This window comes from Nycticebus coucang, chromosome 16 (assembly GCF_027406575.1).
Source record: "Nycticebus coucang isolate mNycCou1 chromosome 16, mNycCou1.pri, whole genome shotgun sequence".
Taxonomy (NCBI): domain Eukaryota; kingdom Metazoa; phylum Chordata; class Mammalia; order Primates; family Lorisidae; genus Nycticebus; species Nycticebus coucang.
The window spans coordinates 54,420,248-54,434,128 of NC_069795.1; the positions used below are offsets into that span (position 1 = coordinate 54,420,248).

General features: G+C 34.8%; 1 protein-coding gene across 6 annotated transcripts in view; it reads right to left on the minus strand.

The window, feature by feature from the left end:
- CBLB (Cbl proto-oncogene B) overlaps window positions 1-13,881 on the minus strand; it is a 213,759-nt gene that overhangs the window by 47,539 nt on the left and 152,339 nt on the right. For all 6 annotated transcript variants that reach the window (XM_053565169.1, XM_053565173.1, XM_053565172.1 and 3 more), the window contains exons 11-12: window positions 3,064-3,249; window positions 1,158-1,523 (exon numbers count right to left, since the gene is read on the minus strand). In XM_053565169.1, coding sequence (XP_053421144.1) covers window positions 1,158-1,523; window positions 3,064-3,249 — 552 coding nt within the window. The remainder of the gene's footprint in view (window positions 1-1,157; window positions 1,524-3,063; window positions 3,250-13,881) is intronic.

Sequence of the window (13,881 nt, forward strand, 5' to 3'; positions counted from 1 at the left end):
TAGAATGTCACTGAGGTTTCATTATCATCATACCGACACGCATGTGCACGTACATACGCACTCGCAGAGGTGAGTACATTCACTTTTCTTCCTCACTCCCTGCGTACGTTATAAAATGAACTCACCAACTCCAAATCATTATTTGAAGGAACAGATTACTCCCCTAAACAACACTTTAAGATCTGTAGAGCTGGAATCATTTTAAGATTACAGTTTTCAAAAGAGGGAAAAAGACGATAATCAAATCACTGAGCCAAAAACATCATGGAAACAAATATCAGAAAATACTATAGTACATCTCTACCAAGAACTACCATGAATTCTACACGCAATGATTTCTGTTGCTGTCTTTTCAGTTCCCCGTACACATAAACTCTTTCCTGGATATATAAATGACAGTGGTGGTATCCTTCAAGTTAGGAATCAACAAATGCAAGATCTTTCAGTTTTATGCAGAAAAAGCTTGTCCTCGCCTAATGTGCATGATGCAATGGCACATTTCAAAACTATTAAGGAATGAGCATAATCGTGATGGATGTGATACTTAGTTCAATATAAACATTTCACATTGTATATCGAAGCAGTACCCTGAACCCCATAAATGCATCAATGTACAAAGTTATGATTTAATAAAAAATAATTAATTAACAAAAAAAAAAGGAGTGAACTAGGTTTGGTGTTTTTAAGTATGTGAGATGTTCATTTTACCTGGCTGCTACCTCTACTTTAGTGGACTGTCCTAGAAAACAATGATTCTAAAACAAAACAAATGATTCTAAAGCTGATTTATAATGTATAATTATATAATTTTTTAAAAATTAGATGGAACTAAGAGAGTTTTTAAAAGAATACAGTGGTGATTATGACACCATCACAATATTAACAGGGGAAATTTTTGGCAAATGAAATAAGGTGAAGTAAATCTCAGGTAAATTGGTGCTTTTACATTAAAATTAAATTATTACTTAGAACCTGCTTCCTGACTTCTTTCAAGTCCAAGGTTTAATAAGCTGCTGATTATTTATAAGTTAGAGATAAATAAAGACCCGCAAGGAAAAGGCAAAAAAAAAAAAAAAAAAAGAAAAACAAAACAAAAATCCCCAAATTGCCCAATCTGTATGAGTAGACTCTTTAGTTCTACTCTGTATATTTCTTACCTTAGCTCCTTCTAGAGGCAAGTCATGGCATCTGTGTTTCCGTAGAAGCACTGGGTCAGAGCCCATTCTGCTGTGCCTTCCATTGACATTTGAACTTGCTGTAATTCCAGGCTTTGGAGAGCCATCCCCTAGGAGTCGACATGCTACTAACTGATTAGTCCCAAACACATCCCGAGGGCACCAGGCTTCAAGAGGCATTGGCTGGTCTCTGGAAGGCACACTCTCCATAGGATGGAAGTGTCGACTCAGTCTGTTGTCAGGTGGGATTGGGGGTGGTCTTTCAGGTGGAGGGGGAGGAGGGTCTCTTAAAGGAGGAGGTGGTGCTGGAAGTGGTTTATCTTGTTTTCTTACCATGCAAGGAGAAGACTAAAAAAAGCACAAGAGAAAACGAACAAACAAACAAAACTAAAAATTGTACCAAACTCTGAAATGACTCCCAAACAAGTATATTATTGCTTTTGTTTTCTAAACCATAATGAAGCTCTATTAGATTCCCATGCCATCTTTTCAGAAGTTTCTTTTATTACTAGTTAATAAAATTTTTAAAAAATTAATGAAAACCTCAATAAATGTTTCATGAAGATTTCTTTTGTACAAATATGTAAATGCCAATGTTACATTATATAAACTAAACAGAAAAAAGTACAAGATCATAATTATATGACTTTGATCAACATTAAAGTAATATGTCAATAATTAACTTATTTGCACATTTCAATAACTTAGGAGACATAGGAAAAATCCATCAAAGTGGTAATTGTTTTAGTTTTTTTAAGGAGCAATTTGATTTGTAGAATTTTTGTAAGATTAAAAGCTTTTTAAAATTATTTTTATGTCACTGTAATATAGAGCAACTGATTTTGGATAAATTTGCTCTGATTTTTTTGTCTTATCAGTTATTATCAGAATAGTCAAAAGTCACAAATATCCTGAACAGTATTATTTTATAGAATTACTTAATTTTATGAATCTTACAATGAAAAAAGATCAACCTAATTCTTACATGGAAACAAAGACTTATCCATACTAGTGAATTGAATATGTATCTGTCACAGCTTTTGATTTTTTTAGTTTGTCTGAAAACAAAAAATTTACGATTTTACTATTAATAAATATCAAACAAAAAAGAATCAGTTATTTTTACATAATTATAATTAACATTCTAATGAGTCTTCATATGATTTAAAATTAAGCTAACTATATGGCAAGCAAATCAAATGCTACTAAAATATTGTGCCCTCAGTAAATTTTCAACTATAAAGCATATTACTGAATAAAATTAACTTTTAAATATTACATTTAATAAAGAAAAATATGTCCTAATTATTAAATTTGGAAAATAATTCACACAGACTAAAATAAAGTCTAGGCTTAAATTTAAAGAGTTAGAATTATGTCTTTAATATCAAATAGTAATATAATTACATTGTAAATATTATAATCCATTATAATTAATTCCTTAGGGTATAAAAAGTAGATATAATTCCCTTTTCTGAATCACCTTGAAGTACGGGTGATAATTTATCACACCTTAAGTTCTTATGCAAATATACTCCCATCACATTATTCTTGTCATAGCACTATAAAAATGAGGGCAAAATATAATTTAATGACAGCATGCAAATAATTATAATGCATATAATTTTAAATCCTTTTTACAGGATAAGTATTCTTACTCTAGTTATTTTAGCAAATCAGGGAGCTACAGACGTATGTTCTCTTTCTGCAATAATTATATCACTTTTATAGTAATAAGGAAGGAATATGATTGTGGGTTCACCATAAACCATCAAGTTGTTCATGAACAATTAAAATACAAAAAAACACGGTAATGGAATTTCAAGGAACTTGAGCAATCAATAATTGTTGCATAAAATTATTGTCTAATAATAAAAAACTGACTTACCTTTGGTGACCCAGTTGGACTACTGCAGGGAGATCGGACTATGCCTTTCTGAATCAGGTCCAGGCGGGGAGGCACTGGTGGCAAACTTAGATGTGGGATCTGGAGAGCGTCAGTCTGTGGCTTTCTTCTCTGGGCGAGGGGAGAGGATCCTGGGGATGTGACTGGTGAGTTCTGCCTCTCAGTACACTAGATCAATAAAAAAGCAAGATCCTGCTGTTCATTTGATATAGAGTGTAAGCCCTTCAGGTCTTAAAGAAGATATCTGGTTTCAAGAAAGTGCCTGCCATGATACATTTGTTAAAATAGATTCCCTTAGTTTACTCTGATTAATAGATGCAAAGAGTTCATACTGTCCCTCAAGAGTAGTATTATGAAAAGAATAGATGGATGGGTTTATCTTACATATTACAAAAAGGGTCTAGGAAAACAAGAAAAGTAAAAGCGTAAAGAAAATCAATGCAGAGATTCTTCAAGAAACTCATCCATATTTTATATGGAAATCAGAAACACAGAATGAAGTAAAATACACCGTTCTTGCCTACATGATAAAACTGTCTTAGAACTTTTTACATTCAAATTATTTTGTTCCAAACAACATACACATCCAGTGTATAGTCGATTTTCCTGCAAATCAACCGAGTCAGGCGGAGTCTTAAAAAATATTTGTACACGTACAATAAAACAGGTTTAAGCCCAAATAGTTTTTTCTTAACCTTGCACATGGAAAAAAAATCCTCACTTTAAAAATTCTTCTTTAACAACAATTAACTAAATCTTGTAAAGTCTGTACTTCTGCTAAAAAGAGTAAGTTTCCATTCTGTTACAAATTGGGAGATAAAATAGTATCAAAAAATCAGTAAAAATACATTTGTACCTATGCTACACATTTGTTGAGGAAGAATTTGTTTTCTGTGTGTCCTAGTTATATAGAATAACTTGATTGCTACTTTCTGATTAAAAGTCATTGTTAATCAAATGGCATTACTAAAAAAGGCAATATTCTGATCTGAAATGCTAGGCAGTTTCCTTTATAAGTCTAAGTTACTAGCTCTTTGAGGATTAATTTTTAGAATCTACTATATGAATTTTTCATGCTTTGACATTCATCTGGTTCAGAACACTAGTATTTTTATAAACAAGCCAGTGTAAGCTTGTTCTTAAAGTCATTTTACCCTTAACATTACACCCCTTTATAAAAACAGTTGATGTCATCACCTAACAATTTAATTTGAACTCCAGCGACACTGAGAAAGATTTAGCCAGTCCGCCTTTATCTGAGATAGGACAATAGATTTGTGTTCACATTCATACCTATTTTGTGTAAGGCTTTTTCTTAATTATCTAAAATTCATACTTTATTCAGGATTTCCTTAGTTTTTATCTAATGTCTTTTTGCTGCTCCAGGATCTCAGGCAGAGTATTATGTCAGCTTCAGACAACATGTATCCTTAGTTTTTCCTTGGTTGGGTCTGATAGTTTCTCAGTTACCCATTGTTTTTGATGACCTTGACAGTTTTCCAGAATACTGGTCAGATACTTTATAGAATTTCCCTTTATTGGGATTTGTCTGATAATTTTTCAATGATTGGCCTGGGCTTAAAATTTCTGGGAGAAAGACCATGAAAACTAAGTGTCATTCTAACCATATCCTATGAAGAATTTATATTATCAACATGATTCATCACGGCTGATGCTGACATGAATTACCAGGCTGATGTATTTTTTAATCAGGTATTTTCAACACAGTTTCTTTTCTCTCCTCTTTCCTGTAGCATATTCTTTGCAAGGAAGTCACTTCTCAGCCCACACTCAAGGAGTGGACAGTTGTGGTCTCCTTTGTAAAGACTTTTTTTTTTTGTAGAGACAGAGTCTCACTTTACCGCCTTTGGTAGAGTGCCATGATGTCACAGGACTCACAGTAACCTCTAGCTCTTGGGCTTCCGCGATTTTTCTGCCTCAGCCTCCAGAGCAGCTGGGACTACAGGCGCCCGCCACAACGCCCAGCTATTTTTTGGTTGCAGTTCAGCCGGGGCTGGGTTTGAACCCACCACTCTTGGTATATGGAGCCGGTGCCCTACACACTGAGCCACAGGAGTAAAGACTTTTTAAAAATAAATTTGAGAGGCTGAACAGAAGCCTCTAGACCAAACAATTCTCAACCTGTGGGTGGTGACCGCTTTGGGGGTCAAACAACCCTTTCACAGTGGTTGCCTAAACACATCCTGTATATCAGATATTTACATTACGATTCATAACAGTAGCAAAATTACAGTTATGAAGTAGCAACAAAAATAATTTTATGGTTGGGGGTCACCACAACATGAGAAACTGTATTAAAGGGCTGTGGCATTAGGAAGTTTGAGAACCACTGGTCTAGACCATACCTGAGACACGCCTTATATTGTCAGAATGTTGCTAAACTACCAAGTCTTTGAGTCTCTCAGTTGATGCCAAATAAAAGAGTTCAACAAATTTAAACACAAAATCAAATGAACTTTTATTTTTAGTAATTTAGTGTTTCTTCATATTTCTTAGCTTATTATAAGCTGAAAATTTTTTCAATTACTACTAAATTGAAGGAGAAACAGCAAAATCTGTATAGTCATAACTATTTTAGTGCCACTGGTGATTCTTAACAAAATAACGATTCTACCCCCAATGTGAGGGGCCTTATGAATTGTGAATTTCTAAAGCCAAGGAGATCTAAAAGTCATCACAGACACATCAGAAAGAATGCCTGCTGTAAAACTGTGTGCTGTGCAGAAGATGTCAGATGTCACGGCACATGTAGTTTTCCTACATTCCCACTGGATAAACCGCATTCTCTGAGAACTAGCAAAATTGTTATCTGCCAAGAATTCTTTGTTGACTTTTTTCTAAAAGGGAAAATCAAGGAGCAAAGCTATTTACAGTTTTTAGCCCAAATGATATTTTTTACACATGTTCAAAGAACGCATATCACTTCATGTGGGTGGCTACTTGCAGACACGTTTCAGCATGAGCCACACACATTGACAGACACTGCTAAACAAGACCCACGGTCCTCCTACTGCTTTTCTTCTGAAAATATTTTCCTGTTTCCCTCATTACCTGCAACAAGACACAAAATTCTGACAGAGCCAAAAAAGCCTATCATTATCATTTAAACTTAACTTTCACCCTAGAGTGGATTAATTACTAACTAAAATTTCAGCAGTTACTAAATTCCTAGCATGTTTAAACAAGAGGGTGGATTTTATTTAAAAAGGATGGGGGGCTTGTTAGATACTGAAAAGGTACAGTGGAAATCCTGAGAACAGACATTTGAACCAATGTGTGTTGTGAAGTAAAAATAACCTTGAACTTTTACATACTCTCTGCAGCCCTGTGAATGTAATTGGAAGCAGACCTTGCCTAGCACAATTCATATTGTGTTCTGAAGGTGATTATGTACTGTCCTCCTGCAGAGTTAATTCACTTTGAAGCATTACACAATCACTAAGTGGTTTAGTTAGGTTTTGTGTAGCGTATGTGAAGAAGCAAAACACATTTCATCTTAACTGATTGCATGGACTAACTTCCTCATAACTCACTTGTTTACTTCAGTTCTAAAGCATTGTAAAATTCCATGCACTGTTCTCTGCAGAACCTTTTGCTATTTATATGACCAATTCTGCAATCAGGGTACTGAACCTTTATATTAACTTCCATTGCTGGTAAAATTCAAACACTAACTATGAAAATTTTTAGTAGACAGGCCAAAAGTGGTGGCTCACGTCTATAATTCTAACACTCTGAAAGGCCGAGGTGGGTAGATTGCTAGAGTTCAGGAGTTCAAGACCAGACTGAGCAAGAGCAAGACCCCGTCTCTACTAACAATAGCAAAACTGAGGTAAGAGGATCGCGTCAGCCCAAGAGCTTGAGGTTGCTGTGAACTATGAAGCCACAGCACGCAGGGTGACAAGAGTGAGGCTCTGTCTCAATAAATAAATAAATAAAATCAAAATTTTAGTAGGTAATTTCCACCTAAAAGGTCAATTTCTTTGAGTAATCACAAATTATATTTTTCTTCCTTTCCTATTTGAAAGTCTAAAAAGGAAGGAAATCTAGCACAATATTGCACATTTCAGTCCATAATTTTTTGAATGAGATAATAAAAATTAATGGCATCAAAATTTATCAGTTCACTCTAAAGAATTAAAAGTTTGCCCTTTTTATCCCTCTGAAAATAAAAAGAAATAAAATAGATTGAATGTAGACTGAAATTATTTTCCCTTAAACTACAACACTGTATCTCTATGGTATTTGCATTTTTATTGGCAATTTAAAGGACCTCAGGTAAAATAAATGCCTCTAAAGCTGGGACCTGATGGAGGGATGGAACAACTCATCTTTAGTTTACTAGTTTATACTAACCCCTAAATTGACTCCATAATCACACATTTCCTTCCAAACTTCTCCTGGCCTTCTTCCCCTGGTTCTAATCCCCATCCTGAAATTGTTTAGGCCAATTCTGTTTGTCTACTTGTGGCAGGTGATACAGAAAGTTGCTGGTGATAAACAATAACAATACACAAAACATGAACCAATCAGCTGGCTCAGGTTTCAATTCTCAGAGTGTAGACTGTGGTAACTTAATCATCTCTAACTGATTCATCAGGTATATCTCTTACTCTTTATCACCTTCACTCTGCACACAAACATAGACTGAATGCCTAAGTATAAAATATCTTGGTTAGATGAGTAAGAAAGCATTTATTTAAGTTTCTAATTGCAATGGGCATGTATTTTGTTGATAGAAATACTCTTGATTAGAAAATGTGAATTTCAGGTGTGGTGAACTATCAAACTAAGCTCTCATGTAGTGATCTTCGACTCGTGCACTGCAGCACACTGGCGCACCCTCAGAGGATCTCAGGTTGCTATGAAAATTTTTAAAAGTTCATTAAATTATTTTTGAAATAAGTTCAAAGTACAATAAGTATGTTTTTTTTTCCTGATTAACACAATTTAAGAGGGCTGTGGGGAAGTTTAACTATAGGTTCAAGTGTATGATGACATAAAAATGGGTAATACATATATAAAGTGCATGTCCAGTCCATGAAAATTACATCAAGTTACAAGGACAGTCAAGTAGGAAGATGGTCAGCTATGGAGGTTTCACCACATTTAACTTTTATTTGGATGATACAGTAAGCAAGATGGACAACTTTGATGTAGAAGGGATAGAACACAATCTATTACATCTCCAAGGTACAGTTCTAACCTTGCTTATCTTCATCATCAAAAGAAAATTTCATTAAATATATCTTTTAACAAAATGCCCTGTCCTTACTGCTTATTCTGTCCTAGAGAATTCCTCTATGAGGCTTAAAGAAAGCATTAGTAACAAAATAAAATATCTAACCATAATTAAGTTTTATAATGCATTTAAAAGGCAAATGGAAATGCCTCTTGGACTATTTGCTGTTATTAACAGTGATCATTCAAAAAACAAACTTAGAACAGAAATTTAATTAACATTTCATTTTTCTTTTTCTTCTTTTTTTTTTTTTTTTTGAGATAGAGTCTCATTTTTTCACCCTCGGTAGAGTGCTGTAGAGTCACAACTCACAGCAACCTCCAACTCTTGGGTTTAAGCGATTCTCTTGCCTCAGTCTCCCAAGCAGCTGGAACTACAGGTGCCCACCACAATGCCAGGCTATTTTTTGGTTGTAGTTGCCATTGTTGTTTGGCAGGCCTGGGCTGGATTTGAACCCACCAGCTCTGGTGTATGTGGCTGGCGCCCGAGCTGCTGAGTTACAAGCGCCGAACCTCCTTTTTCTCCTTACCATAGAAAGAGTCTTAAATAATAACAAGAAAAGTAGTTGAGGAATCAGAGTAGGTTTGTAAGTGGGGGTATGCATATTGCCGAACTACTGTAACAAATGAGTTTTAGTAGTTTGGGCAATTTCTCCCTGCACCTTTTCAATTTTCTTTCATTTCACTTCTTCTCTCTTCATTTGAAAGAATATAATTTCACTGTGGTAAACTTTAGAATTATAGGAAAATATAGACATTTTTGAAAAACACACAGTGGTTATAGTTTCTAATCACATATACAATGTTGGACCTACTCTATATTGGTTAGCATTATAACAAAAGAATTTTATCTGACATTAAATATTTTTCATGCACATAATAATAAAGGTTGTACTACGTGGATGTATCAGCATTTGCATAACCCCTCGCAATGAATATTTATGCTGTTTTCAAGTTTTCTCAATTATCAGATAGAATCATAAAGCAATCTTCAACCACGTATGTTTTAAGGAAATACTCAAAGAATTTGAGGGGCATATGATAATCAACTTATAATTGGGTCATAAGCATTCTTAAGACTCATTTATTGTCTATACAGTAAAAAAAAAAAAAAATGATTCTTCCATCAGTTGTGTGTGCTGAGTATCATGACGTAAAACTGAAAAGCATATTTTTGTTTACTTTCATACATGATTGGCATTTTAGTGGTCTACAACAACATTTAAATTTGCCTTTCTTTGACAAATAATTTTTAAAAATTGCGGTATTTGCTGGACATGTATTTCTTCTTTGGGTTACTTTTTTAAATGTTTTTTTCCCCATATCTATTATATCCATTTATTTCTTCCTTGTTAATTTAAATAATTTTTAGGTACTAGGACAGTGAACCTCTCTGTTACAATTGCTATTACAATAGTTTTCCCAGTTTAATGTGTTTTCTAATTTTTTCATGATATAGATTTCACTTCTGCTCTTCTGGTTTTCTTCTGCTAATACATAATTAAATAAAGGAACACATGCCTTTGCTACTGTTTAGATAATCCTTCTTTATCACTGTTTCATGTATCTCTGTTCAGTCTTAAAAGTGAGAACAAAGGAACATAAGAAAATCATGGATAGATAAATACAGGAAATAGAATGTAGATACAGAATGAACTGTACAAAATTTACTATCCAATATCCAAAGTCATTCATATAGGAGTAACTGCAAAAGGTGGGAAGACTGGAAACATCCTTTCAAGTTACAGGATACCGATTAGTATAATTCTACTTCCTTATCTTGACTTTCGGTAACTTTCACATTTTCCTAGCATTATACTTGCTTCCAGAACTTTAGAAAAAACTGTATATTTCTGTTTCAATTCCTCTCTAATCCAAAGGCTAGGCCTGCCTTGATTCCTTCCTGTGTTATCATCAAACAGTATATTTGTCTAATTAACAATTTCTCTTAAATTCTTGAACATTGGTAGCTAATGCATACCTCTTTTATAAACTGAAATCCCAGCACTCTAGAAATTTAAAGACCACGTTAGATTCTTTTATGTCTCCGTGCTTACCAATTTTCCCCAGCCTTTTGCTTCTGGGAATGAATAAATACTTTTTATTTTTCTGGTAAAGTTTATGGAATTTTTAGCCTTTAGAATGGGATACTAATGACTACCAAAAAGAACAGAGGAATCCACACTGGCAATTTTAACAGAAAATCCTGATGGGAAAAAAAGCTCAGGAAGTAAAGTAGTCAAAGCCCGTCTCAGCACGCTCAGCAATTACCAATAATAATTGGGACTCATTCTATTTCAGTCACTCTTCATTGTATCCACACCTTTAAAGAGTCATTTCATAAAAGCTTTAATAAGGTCCATTATTATGAAAATGGCAAAACATCTGGTAAAAAAAAACTTCAAGCACAGTCAGGCTATAATAAAAATAGGACAAGAGAAAACCTCTCCAATTACTAATAAGTTGACCGTTCTGGCAGTCCGAGAGATAATCAAAGTCAATTTTACAATACTTCTAAGGAGATTTTTACTTAATGAATTTCCATATCTGAACAAGGTAGGTACACATGTTATAATAAGGCTGATGAGAGAGACTCAGAGTCAATGTTTTCCCCTACAGATATTAATAAAGGATTCAAGATCCTTTTATCAAATATAATAAAATATGCTAAGTATTTGCTACTAATTATTTTCTTGTATCCTATTTTCTCATCTTAATGTTTGAACTTAAAATCAGAAGTATTAAAAATAGTAGCTTACGGGCGGCGCCTGTGGCTCAGTGAGTAGGGCGCCAGCCCCATATGCCGAAGGTGGCGGGTTCAAAAACCCAGCCCCGGCCAAACTGCAACAAAAAAAAATTGCCAGGAGTTGTGGTGGGCGCCTGTAGTCCCAGCTGCTCGGGAGGCTGAGGCAAGAGAATCGCGTAAGCCCAAGAGTTAGAGGTTGCTGTGAGCCGAGTGACGCCAAAGCACTCTACCCGAGGGCGGTACAGTGAGAATCTGTCTCTACAAAAAAAAAAAAAATATATATATATATATATATATATATATAGTAGCTTACACAAGGTATTATTCAGAAGGTATACACTAAAGAAATATTTACACTTATATTCAAACTTGCTAAATATAAACTAATCGTGTGTGGTTTATAGTTTAAGCATAAATGACTTATGCTGTCTATTTTGGAATACCAATACCATGGCTCCTTTTAGATAATAAACAAGGGTTGCAGGAAGAACATTTTTAAAGGGTAGTATGATAACTTCCTGTTTATCCAGGGTCCCTTTTCCAGAAGGCTCAACCTATAAGAATTTCGAGGGAAACTCAGAATGAAACAGAAAGTTCTCTAAGTAGGAGGAAAAAATTTTGATGCATGTCTTCCTACAGGAATAAAATGTAGCTACCTTGAGATCTTCCTAAGAATGTGGGTATTTGATCTGTGTGTCAAATGAAGTTCACTAATTTCAAGGTTGAATTATTGTTTATGTTCCACTAGTAACTTCCAGAATTTTTTGGATATTACAAATTTGAAGTAATAAAGATGAGGTAAATGGTTAGAAAATGGTTAGAGACCTGTATATTGCAAAATATGGACTGAAATAAGAGTTGACTTCTCTTTGAGATGTGGCAGGTAGGTGGATAACAAAATTGCCAAAGCGTCTACTCTAAAATAGTGCAAACACTCTCAGGAATAACCCCAAGGGCACTGCTCTATTACAACATTAAATATTATTGCTTATCCGCCTTTTAGCCAAGATCATGTGTGAAAATATTAAATTTCGTTAACGCAGAGCAATACTGCTTCTCTGTGAAATGCCTCTTACATAGTATGGGGTGCATGTGATCTCAGGACCCGCAATCAGCCCCCATAACCTTATTTTACTTTAGAGATTTATATGAATTTTGCATCCTGATTGAAAATAGACGTGTGATTTTAATTTAAATGTATGGTTCTCCATTCTTCATGAAATCTACCCTTCAATCTTACAACGAAATGTAAGCTTCTAGAAATATGTTGTGTAGATTACAGTGGCTAAATTATGCCCTTTGGTTCACTCACCTGCATAACCAATTTTGAGAAGGCAAGGAAGGGTGACATATAATTCAGAAATATTTCCCATAAAAATGGTTGAGAAACAAGAACACTCTGGGAATTAAAGCAATAAATTTCAGTCACTGAAAAAACACCTTCATGTGAAATCTTTATTGCTCCCAAAATACCAAGTAAAGCTGGTTTGAACAAGCAATTGCTATTTGGTTACTATAGTCCTTTAGCCTAATTTATAGAATACATAATCATTTCAATTTACTCACACTGAAAATAAAAATATTGGAAGCTTATCTATATTATTTAATCCTTAAAATAGCACTTCAGCTGACATGTTGGCAACTGCACTTTCTATGTGCTTCAAACATGCAACATGATTTAATAGTAAATCGTAATATCATTATGATGACTTAATATGATTTAAAAGTAAATAATAATAGTATTATTATGATTTAATATAGCCATGTAATGAAATTATAACTATGTAGATGTTAATGTAGTAAAGAAGTACAACCAACTGCTTGCTAAACCAATACAGTTTTGGTGCTTAATTCTACCTAAATGTAATAACAGGTAGGAATATCTAAAAGAAAAATCTTCCATAGACATCTCAAAAATACTACTACTTAATAGAAGTACAATAATATTTCAGGAATCTCAGATAACACTTTATAAAAAAATATAATTAACAACTGATACTCAGCATTGACCACATGCCAGCACTGTTGTAATGGCTTTACATGTGTTACCTCTTTTAATCTTAAACCTAAGACGTGCGGGTTACAGACCAGGTACCATGGGGAGTGGGGTATGTGAAGTAGCATATGCCACACAACTAGAACAGGGGTCTGGGCACTTTGATTCCAGGGAGGATAGCTCTACTTAAAAATAGTAAAGTTAAGAACTGGGTCACCACTGATCCTTCAGGAAAAAACCTTTCTCAAGGGCCCGTGTGTCAGCACCAGGCAAGAATGAAGAGAAAAGCTGGCTCCTGCCCGCAAGAGGCAGTCTCCCAGAGGTGGCAAACCCCAAACTGGGTACGGGAGTTCAAGTGTTGCTTTTCCTATTATACAATCTATGAAAAACCATTTTTGAGGAATCATAAGAATGTCTATAATATCATATACCACTTGGATGAGGAACTTATTTCCTATGTTAATTGCACACTAATGAAACAAATGCCACTATTTACAGAAAGAGACTTAAGAAAACCAGTGAATAGAATTTGATTAAATGGCAAACAACAAGCTTGTGCCTTTGTACTGCTTACTGCCATGACTCTACCTAAGTGCACGAAGGGAGAGGTAAGGTCTACTGGCACTGTGGTCAGAATAGCTCCTCTTGGGTGGGGCTTGTCCCAGAGGCTGCAGGATGCTCAGTTGCACTTGTGGTCCTGCCCAGAGGAAGCAGGCAGCACCCCTATCCCTCGGTCATCATGGAACCCATATATTTCTGAATACTCAAGAGGTAGAACTGCACCCAGTTGAGAGCC